A 10,778-nucleotide genomic window follows, 5' to 3' on the forward strand; every position below is an offset into this window, starting at 1 on the left:
GAGACACTGTTTCCCGATGAGTTTGATCTGCGCATTTGCTGCTGAATCACCTGGGAAAATTAAAATACAGATTCCCCGGCTCCTGGCCATACTCACTGGGTAGAATCCCTGGACCGGAGCCCAGAACTCTGCACATGTGGTCAGTCTTGTGATTCTTGGGTGCCCTAGAATTAGCAGCCATTGCTGCGAAAAAAGCTGACACTGAGATTTCCTTTAGTTTTCCTGTTACTATCTTGATGGAAAAACTTGCCGTTTTTCCCCTGCTGCAGAACAGATACTATGGCTGCACGGTTTTCAGGGCTGACTTCCCGCACTGGGCCAGCTCCATCACGCGTCAGCAGTTATGCCCACCTGCCCCCATAGTGGGACCTTACTTGGGGGTGTTGCACGGGACAGCTTGTCGTGATAGCTGTGTTCCACACATGCCCCTCCCTCGAACTTCCCCAAATCTCAGCTAGTTTGGCTCTAGGCTGTGGGTCCCTCAGGACAATCCTGTTTCCCATCCCCAGGACAGTCTCCCAGGATGTCACCTCTAGCAGAGGCTACTGGCTCAGACCCTACCACCCAGCAGCCCTGAGCAACCCGTCATGGTCTGAGGGACACATTTAATTTCCTGCTGGTTTATAGAGGAGCCATGATTGACACCGTGAAGACTCTGCCAGCCTCTCCCCTCCCAAGGCGGGAGTCGAGTTTGCTCCCTCCACACGGGGGAGAGCCTGGCTGAGTGTTCAAGGTTCACGAGAGAAAATTCCAGAAGGCACCAAGACTGTGACGCACAGAGATCAAGGGGGTGTTGGGGCCGTGCACAGGGCACTCTGTGTGTCTTTTGCGGGGAGTGTTTGTCTGTATGTGTGTCTGCCGGGAGCTTTTCAGCATCCTTTTGCATGGGAGGGTTTGGTCATTCACTGAGCATTTTTGAGTCCCTGCTATGTGCTGGGCACAGTGCAAGGTGAGCAGTGTGTGTGTGTGTGTGTGCGCGCACGCGTGTGTGTGTGTGTGCGTGTGTGTGTGTGTGCACGTGTGTGTGTGCCTGTGGCTAGATGTGCCTGTCAGGGCACGCAGGGGTGTGTATGCACAGGAGAATGCCCAGGAGAGGGGTGTCCAGCCCCAGGAGATGGGGCCAGGCCCAGGTCAGGATCACAGTTTCTGTTCTGTTACATCTCGACTGTCAATATCTCTTTAGGTCTCGCTTTTATGTGTATGTGTTGGAGGCGGGTCTTGAAACCAGGTTCCCCACCCCAGAGGGCACCAAACATTAAATGGGCTTATCATGAGGGAGGGAGGGGGACTTGGTCATTCCACAGCTTGGGCTCTACAGGTGCCCTAAAGCTTTGAGCTGTTAGGATAGGGGTGGGTACCTGGCTCAGCCTCACCCGGGAACTGAATATCTTGGGGAAAAGGCTTGGGCCGTGGGGTCTTGGAATGGAGCTGAATTCAAATCCCAGCTCTGCCCAGCTAGCTGTGTGGCCCTGGCTGAGTCACCTGCCTTAAGAACCTCATTTCTTCCTATGTCACAACAAAGGCCATGATGCAAGTTCTGTGCATGTGTGAGTCCACTGTCGGTGCTTAAAAATGCCTGTTGAAGCTGCTAGAAGTGGTAAGGGCCCTGAAGCCACCGTCATCGTGTGTGTGTGTGTATTCCCATTCAAACTGCAGACAGAACCACAGCAAACCCACCCACGACGTGGCACAGACCTGGTATGGAAGCCCCACTCCCGCCTCTGCCCCCAACCACAAGCTCATGGCTATGGAACAAGGCAAGAGCCTTCCATCTGGTGAGAGAAAGCGGGGGCCCTGGTGGGGGTACCGGCCGGGGGACCCGAGGAGTTCTGAGAGTCCTGTGACAGGGACTGGGGATATGAGGAGCAAGTTGGATGCCCCTGGAGGGGCTGGGTGTTTCCAGCTTCCCCCCAAAGCCTTCGCCCTGCCCACCACTGAAGTCTGTGTTTCTCTTTTTCTACCGCAGCCACTGAGGATGCAAAGGAAGAGGGTCTGGAAGCCCAGATCAGCCGCTTGGCAGAGCTGATTGGGAGGCTGGAGAGCAAAGTAAGCCCTGGCCTGAACCCCGCCTCTGCTCCTTCCAACCCCTGAGGGAGTGCAGAGTTAGGCCTGGAAAGTCTGGGCTGCAGAAGGGACAGGGAACCATGAAAAAGATCCCCCAGGTGGGGCGTGGTGCTGCCGAGGACGAAGCTAAGGATCAAACCGCTGGGGATGCTCGTGTTGTTCCGGCCCAAGCGGGGACACCTGGGGAGAGACAGTGTTGGGGGGTCGGGCACGCCTGCAGGCAGCAGGAGCAGCTCCAGGAATAGAGGGTGGTCAGCAGGGTCCCGTGTTGCAAGGCCCTAGCTTCAAGGAGACCTTGCTCTGAAGTGGCTAGAGCAGGTATTGGCCAAAAGGCAGCCCCAGGACGAGAGAGACGTGATGACTCGGGAGAGTTTTGAAACAAGGAAGGAAGTGACCAGCAGTAGCAAATGTATTAAGTGTGATATGGGACGTCCACAGGTCATAGAAAATGGCACAGCCCTTACAGAAAACATTTTCAGAGAATGTTTCATGACTCGGGATAGAGTGCTCACAATATGACCATTTGGTGGAAAGAAAAGTTTGTCTTAGGGCCTACAGACAGATGGGCTGAGGTATCAGTCAGAATTCTAGTTGTGCCACTTCATAGCTGTGTGACCCTGGGCCAGGGACTTGTCCTCTCTGAGGCCCAGATTCCTCCTCTGATAAGAAAATGACCTGGGGCATGGGACCCCTCCCTCATAGGGGTGTCGTTAGCATGAACCAAAATGCTGTCTGAGTGGTTTAGCACAGGGCCCGGTGCTGTAGGTTGCATTTAATATTAGCAATGTTAGCAATTCTTATGAGGCATTCTGTTACCCAAACCTACACATGCACGCACCACACCCGTATACCCACATCAGCCAAGGTAACTGAGCTCTCAGAACCCTGGGATTGAGGTGGTTTTATGTTTCTCCTACTTTTGTGTATTTTTTTTACACCCTTTGTGTAAAGGGTATTGCTACTTTTAGTTTGGGGGTTCTGAGGAATTCATGGGGGCAGGAACAAGGGGCTCCCCACACCGAGGGAGACAGGCTGACGTGGAACGAAGTCCGAGGGAGGAAGCTCAAACTTCCCTCCTGCAGGGATGAGGCTGAGGTGGAGTTACCCCCTTCCTGAAGCCGGCTGCGGGAGCCGCTCGGAGGGGACCCCGTGGCCCGGTTGTCATAACAACTCAGCGGGCGCCTCGGGAGGGACACTCTTTGAAGCTTATTTTTAGAGCACCGTCGCCCTAACAACCAGGCTGGCTGGTAACCACGGAGTACCTGGGCGTCCTGGAGACGGGGTGGGACCAGGTCCTCCTTCCTAGCCTCTAATTGGCCCGGGCGGTCAGTAGGGGCCAATGCGGGCCTCGCTTCAGGCCCCGCCCTTCATCTGCCAACCTGAGCTGCCTCTGGGCTGGAAGGATGGAGGCCCTAGGGGCAGCTGGCTGGGAGAAGAATGGGGCAGATACGGGGGCCATAGTGCCTCTCCTCATCCTCCTATGGCTCTTCCAGCCCCAGCCCCGCAGGACCCCTCACGTATGCTTGTAAAACCATGGAAGCAGATTTGTTCCTGCCAGGTACACCTTCACCACTTACCAAGGCGTGTTCATGCTGTGTGCCCCCAGAAGGCAGTGCCGTTGCCAGGATCAGCTACTACAGAGCTCAGTGCAAAATGAGCGTGCAAGGTCCCTTGCTCATTTAGAACGTCACGGTGGTGACTGCACAGACTCATCCACCTGCTGCTGTTTTCCTTATTAGCGGGTGTGCTTTACTTGTGCCCTGTGTGACTCCCATAGATGGTCTGTCCTCATTGAGGATGGACAGAGATAGCCACAGAGGTGGTGGTTAGTGGGGTGCCCAAGCTAAAGGAAGCAGCAGCATGAGCCTGTGCATCAGGTAGAGACACTGGGTTCAGACCCACGCTTTGACGCTTACATGGCTTTCGTGCCTTCAGAGCCAGGGTTCTCTGCCGTGACACAGTGACTGTTGATCATCTGTGAGGGCTTGGCCCTGTGTAGGCACCAGGCGTGGGTGAACAAGGCAGCTGTGGTTCCTGGAGACAAACTTACAGTGGGGCAGCACCTTCCCTGGGGAGTCTGGAAGATTGTGTATTTGTAAACCATCTAGCTCAGAGCCTGGGGAAGGCCAGAGAGAACAGGTGACCCCATTAGATCCCTGAGGTGCTGGGGGTTATGATTTGGGGTGAATTGTAAGTTACAGGGAATCTAAGGGCTGTTGCTCATCATTGTGGCAAACCCCAGCATCTTGGACTCGGGCCTCTGGCGTCCCCATTGCTGCTTCTCTCAAGCCATCCTCACCCCAGCAGCATGTTCTAGGTCCCCCTTAGGCCCTCTGCAGTGGATGACCTGGGCCTCTCTGCCTCCCATTGTCTGCAGAGGCCAGGACCAGAGGGAGTCTCTGCCACTTCCTAGGGTTGGTCTCCCAGTCCTGTGCAACAGGGCCGGGTCCCTGGGAGCTCCCAACAGCCCTAGGGCTCCCAGAGCTCATGGCCCACGGGGCGGAGTGGGGCTCTGGGTCTAGCGTCAGTGTGTGCTGGATTGTTTCAGGCACTATGGTTCGACCTGCAGCAGCGCCCGTCACATGGAGATGGCACCAACATGGTGAGGCCCCCTCCCACCTCTCTCCTGAGACCACATCCCTGCCCATGCCAGGACTGCCAAGATCCAAGTGGCTCAATGCCCCTGACCCCCCTCTCCCTGCCTGGAACCACCATGAGGGGAGATGTAGCCTCAGCACTTGGCCCCCAGACCCTGCCCTGGCCCAGGAGCCACCGCACTGAACTGACTGCGCGACTATTTCTTGAGGCTCTGCGGGCCTTTTTTTTTTTTTTTTTTTTTTTGGCGATGGAGTCTTGCTCTATCACCCAGGCTGGAGTGCAGTGGTGCGATGTCGGCTCACTGCAATCTTTGCCTCCTGGGTTCAGGAGATTCTCCTGCCTCAGCCTCCTGAGTAGCTGAGATTACAGGTGCGTGCCCCCACACCTGGCTAATTTTTTTGGTATTTTTAGTAGAGACCAACAGGGTTTCACCATGTTGGGCAGGCTGGTCTCGAACTCCTGACCTCATGATCCGCCTGCCTTGGCCTCCTAAAGTGCTGAGATTACAGGCGTGAGCCACCGCACCTAGCCCAGAGGCTCCTGGACTTTGATCCGAAAACAGTTTGGCCTAGAGCAAAGTGGTCAGCCAGACAGTGATGTGAAAATGCCGAGTCCATCAACTATGAGTTTTTCTTGTCAGTGGATGTGCTGTGTTTCGGGCCCTGGAGGCTGTGCAGGCGGCTGTGGACATGGATGGGGCCTCTGTAAACAACCTCGTCTGTTTTCCCCATTTATGGGGGCTACTTCTGCACTGGGCTCTTGAGGTTCTAGTCCTTTCTTAGCCCATTTGTAGTCCATTCTTATACATTCATGGGTAGGAATGAAAAGTCGGGGAGGGTTATTTTATTTTGACCAAGGAAGGGAGGTCATGGGGGCTGGATGGGGTCTTTAGGGAGAAGGCCTGGCATGGAGCCCCACATTGACTCCTGCTGTGGCCCGGCAGCACCTGCAGCTGGTCCGGCAGGAGATGGCCGTGTGCCCCGAGCAACTGAGCGAGTTTCTGGACTCTCTGCGCCAGTATCTGCGGGGGACCACTGGAGTGAGGAACTGCTTCCAGTGAGTGAGCTGCCGAGGCGTGGGTGGGATGGTGGCAGGGAGCTCTGCCTGGCAGTGGAGGAACAGGGCAGGGGTAGGCCTACCCCTAAGTACAAATTGCACCCCAGGGACCCAAATACGTGGGTGTATAAGAACTGGGTTCAGGTCTCCACTGAGGTTCCTCCCAGCCATGCAAATGTGGCAGGCGCCTTCATCTCCCTGGCATCAGCTTACTCATCTGTAAAGGGCCACCCACAAGACTCCTTGCTGGGGTGATCATGAGTGCATATGCAATCAAGTGTGTGAATCTCACGTGTGAAGGGCTCCAGCTGGGCCTGGTGTGCCCGTTGTGCTCAGTCACCGTCAGCTGTTGCTCTCACAGGGTTTGCTGCACACTTAACACCAGGCCCAGAATGTAGCATGTGCTCAGTTAACCACCGAGGAAGAAAAGGAGAGTCGGTGAGGCTGAAGGGAAATGCCCAAGCGAGGTAGTCACCCTTCTCCTCCTCCCCACGATGTGCCGAGATGTCCAGGGCGGGGCAAGTGGCCTTACCTTCAAATTCCCATTCATACCCCCAGGCTGATGTAGCTCCTTGGTAAAGCTCAGCCATGTGGCCATGGCCAGAGCGGAGGGGTCTGCAGAAGATAATAGCCCTTTGTTCTTGCTGGTAGTGGCCCCCTGCCCCCCATTTCTACACCAAGGCTGTGCCCAACTCCCTCCCTTTCCAGGGCTTTCTTCCATCTCCAGAGCACACATTCATTCACCCTGTTGCCTGGGGGCACGGCTGTGAATCAGGCGGGCCCGGTCCTGCACAGGGTCTTCGGGAGGGTTTTTCCTGGGCCCCCCGTGCACTGAGGTGTGAGTGACAGCAGCCTGACCTGTAGCACGGGGGAGGAGCAGCCTGGGCAGGAGTGCAGCTGTTGCCGAGACCCGGGGTGGCCACAAGCGGCCATGCTTAAGTAGCCAGGATGGTGGCAGGACCCACTCCCCTCCAGGACAGCCTGCACAGGAGCAGGGGCCAGACTTCATCTTTTTCAATTACCTGAATAAGTGGGAGGCCCCAGCGTGAAGTAGGGCCACCCCATCGCACTGTGGAGAGGAGGCAAGGTGGACGTAGGGGCTCTGGTTTGTTGAATTGGAGACGGCAAGCCCGGAGAGCCAGGTGCAATTCCATTTGCCAGGCACGGTGCACCTAAAGCTGCCCAGAGGTGTGTCTGCCCCAAGATGGAATCCAGCCTGGCCCCCTCCTTCCAGGATGAGCACTGTTGCCCCTCACCCCCAGCTCTCAGCCCCCCTTTATGGTCACTTGGGGCTTCCTCATAGTAGTGCACTTGCAGAGAGGAACCCGGAGTGGCACAGATTCTCTGTGCCTTTAAAATGAGGTGAGTGCTGTCCCCTGGGTCCCATAGAGTAACTAGGGAGTTGCCTGCAGCCCCTTTCTCTGTGGTCCAACACCCCCTCCCCTCAGCCTCCTTTGATCAGGTCAGGTACAGTGCAGTGGGGTTGTTGCAAGGATTAAATGAGAGGACAAGTAGGAGGAAGATGCTAGATTTTTAAAGAAAAGGTTTTATTGTTTTTTGAGACCAAATCTTGCTTTATTGCCCAGGCAGGAGTGTGAGTGGAAGCTCAGCTCACTGCAATCTCTCCCCAACCTCTCCCCAGAGGGTTTACGTGAGTCTCATGCCTCAGCCTCCTGCATCGCTGGGATTACAGGCATATGCCACCAGGCTCAGCAAGTTTTTGTATTTATTTTTTTTTTAAGAGACAGGGTTTCCCCATGTTGGCTAGGCTGGTCTTGAACTCCTGGCCTCAAGTAATCCACCTGCCTCGACACCCCCCCCCCCAAGACTTCGCAAAGTTCTGGGATTACAGGTGTGAACCATCACCTTCAGCCAACTGGTTTTGTTTTGTTTAAATAAATGTTCACATTTTAACATGACATTTCAGCTGGGCACAGTGGCTAAAGTTTGCAATCCTGGCACTTTTGGAAGCCAAGGTGCAAAGACTGCCTGATCCCAGGAGTTCAAGACCAGCATGGGGAACATAGCAAGACCCCATCTCTACTAGGACATTTTTTGAATTAGTCCAAGTGGTGCACACCTCTAGTCCCACCTACTTGGAAGGCTGAAGTGATTGTGCCACTGCACTCCAGCCTGGGCAACAGAGTGAGACCCTGCCTCAAAAGAAAAACTACATTGAACAGATAGCTATTGGCCACTATAAGAAGCCAGGCCTTATTCCCTGTGCTGGGGTCACCCTGTCGAGTCCCGATGGAGGTCAAAACAGGAAGAAACGTTGAAGGTAGCCATTGTGTATAGTGGGGGGCCTCAGGGCACCCCAGGGGAGCAGCACGGAGGTGGCCTCAGTTGAGCTCCAACCTCCCCCCTGCCCGTCTCCTGTTGCAGCATCACTGCCCTGAGGCTCTCGGATGGCTTCACCTTTGTCATCTATGAGTTCTGGGAGACAGAGGAGGCGTGGAAGAGGTGAGATGCTGGGTCCCCACAGCAGGTGAGGGGGACAGAGGGAGGTGCCGGGGCTGTCTTCCTAGAGCCAGACCTTCTTGGAGGGGAAGGTAATGCTGAGTCCAGTAAGCAGATTCCTGAGGCATCTACGTCCTGGCATGCTTGCCTCAGCAAACCCCGGTGGAGTAGTGAGACCCCCCACCACACTCAGCGGGGCTCTCCTGCTGTCCCCAGGGTTGCTTCTGTGCCCCTAGAGCACCTTGTCCTCCTGGAACACCCCTAGGGGCGAGGCACGGCCTTCTTTCCCACCCTGTAGAGTTGAGGGCCTGACCTAGAAGGTAACTCAGTCCCCATGTGATCAATTGTTCCAGCGACTAACCTCCCCTCCAGCTGAGTGCCTGGTACGAGGGACGGAGACAGGGTTAGGGTGTCATCAGCTCTGACGGGCGTTAGGGCTCTGTCGTCTGCTCAGAGCACATCTGGGACAGGTTCCTCCACACTCTGGGTGGAGACTATTTCTCATGCGCCAGACCCCACAGGCAGGAAGCAGGCCCTAGGGGTAGCCCATACCCCCATATCCTGCTTGGTAAACATGGTTTGCTGACAAACTCAGGACCCCTGTGGGAACAGGGGCTGTCATGAGAAGTGAGGGTGTCTCCTCCCTGTCCGTACTTCAGTGACTCATAAAACGAGGGCTTAAACCCTTCCCAGCTTCCGTGTTATCATGGGTCGCAGGCAGAAGACGGCCCCACTCCTCCTCCTAGGGTAAAGGGGGAGGTACAGGCTCTGTGCACTGAGTAGGGGGATCCCACTGCCCATATATAGCTCACAGGGAAAAGAGAAGCTCACTGCCCACTCCCGAGATCCCCAGAGTCAGCCTCCCTGGGTACCCCCTCACCTTCCCACACACACTCTGAGTACAAAGACCCCCCCCGTGCTTATTGATAAGCTCCCCATTTTGGGCAGAACTAGGATTAATAGGGGATCCACACATGGAGCTGCACTCCTGCCGCCCCTGACTAACGCCCCTGCGTCACAGGCACCTGCAGAGCCCCGTGTGTAAGGCGTTCCGGCACGTCAAGGTGGACACGCTGAGCCAGCCTGAGGCCCTCTCCAGGATCTCGGTGCCAGGTAGGGGGCAAAGGCCTGGAACTGCATTGGCCACCTGCCTAGACAGAAGGGCAAGAGCCTAGAGGCTGCGCCATATCTCCCGGGGACTTGCCTGCTTCCTGTGGGTCCACTGTAAGCTCCTGACACCAGTGCCAGGTGTGCAAAGAGGGTCCTAGAGGAGAGGACCAGCCCTGAGGTGGCCCCACATACAGGTATGCCGGCCAGAGCCTGCACCCGAGCACCCCCTCCATGGCCCCCTACTTCCAGCCAGACTGAATTTCCCTTCCCAGGTGTGGGGTTTGCACCTGTGTGACCAGCAAGGACCTGTGTGTCACACAAGGACTCAAAGCCATCCCCCCACCTGCCCTTCAAGACCACCACCAGCTACAAGGCTGCCCACGTTCGTACTCCTTCCCTCTAACGTGTCTCTCCTTCTAGCTGCTTGGTGCATGGTGGGACGGGACTGACAGCCTCCCAGCGGCCCATGGAGGAGCCCACCAGCCCCTTCTGCTTGTGAAGGAAATCCCCTGTTTCCTAGAAACTTTGGTGCAGAAGCGTCTTTTCAATCCATCCTCCACAAGAAGGTGTGTCCCTGCTGTGAAGTGAAGGAGGCCTCCCCTGCCCCCACCTGACAAAGCAGAGCAGTGTCTGTGCTGCCAGGTCCTGGTGAAGCCTAAGGTTGTGGGTGAAGGGGGTGGCTTCCTGCAGCCAGCACCCCCACCTCCTGGTCCCTCTCCCCCACCCCTCACACGGCCACGCATGACCCACACTCATCACCCCCTGCCCTCTTCAGTGACATTCTTCTACTTGGTAGGAGACATGACCCTGTAGTGCCCAAACTAGCCAGGCAGCCGCCCAGGCGCCAAATAAACCCTGGGTGGGAAGGGCTGTGTGCTCTGTGTCTGTTTCCTGGTTGATCACAACAGCAGGGGGCCAGGGAACCTTCAAGTGCTCCCAGCCTGTTTTCTGAACCATAAAATGGAGGTGGTTGCTCCCTGCGGTATTGGGTAACTAGGCTCATGCCTGTTCAGGAGCTCAGCATCACACCCACCCTCAGGTCAATAATTCAAAAAGGACTGGACACAACTGTCAAAGTCACAGTCAGGGTGGATGACAGACAAAATCCAGCAAAGAAAGAGGCTCCCGGAGTAGGGGCCAGGCCCGGGGCCGCCAGTAAAAGCACACAGCACTGAACCCTCCCAACTTCAATATGCAGATAGGGCATCACCAATCAGGGATGCAGTCCCAAGCCTTACTGGGGTTCGGTGACGCACACACGGCTGACCCCTCATGGTTCAACACCCCACCATAAATCACATGGTTGGCACAGAGCATGCAGTGTGGCCCAACACAGACAGTCTCACCAGGCAGGACGCTCCAGGGACAGGTGAATCCTTCCCGGCACATCTGTGCATTAGCCATTCAACACGGCAGGAGACCCCGACTATGAAACGGAAATCATGCTTAAGTCTTTTTCTGGAAGCTCTGTAACTTCTTCCTATTAGTCC

General features: G+C 55.9%; 1 protein-coding gene across 4 annotated transcripts in view; it reads left to right on the top strand.

Moving 5' to 3' along the window:
- NECAB2 (N-terminal EF-hand calcium binding protein 2) overlaps positions 1–10,155 on the top strand; it is a 33,930-nt gene extending 23,775 nt beyond the window's left edge. For all 4 annotated transcript variants that reach the window (XM_030819403.1, XM_030819404.1, XM_030819405.1 and 1 more), the window contains exons 7-13: positions 1,657–1,775; positions 1,967–2,046; positions 4,613–4,666; positions 5,606–5,718; positions 8,104–8,181; positions 9,200–9,291; positions 9,709–10,155. In XM_030819403.1, the coding sequence (XP_030675263.1) occupies positions 1,657–1,775; positions 1,967–2,046; positions 4,613–4,666; positions 5,606–5,718; positions 8,104–8,181; positions 9,200–9,291; positions 9,709–9,737 (565 nt within the window). In that variant the 3' untranslated portion in view covers positions 9,738–10,155. The remainder of the gene's footprint in view (positions 1–1,656; positions 1,776–1,966; positions 2,047–4,612; positions 4,667–5,605; positions 5,719–8,103; positions 8,182–9,199; positions 9,292–9,708) is intronic.
- Positions 10,156–10,778: the final 623 nt, after the last annotated feature.

Source organism: Nomascus leucogenys, chromosome 2, assembly GCF_006542625.1.
Source record: "Nomascus leucogenys isolate Asia chromosome 2, Asia_NLE_v1, whole genome shotgun sequence".
Classification (NCBI taxonomy): Eukaryota; Metazoa; Chordata; class Mammalia; order Primates; family Hylobatidae; genus Nomascus; species Nomascus leucogenys.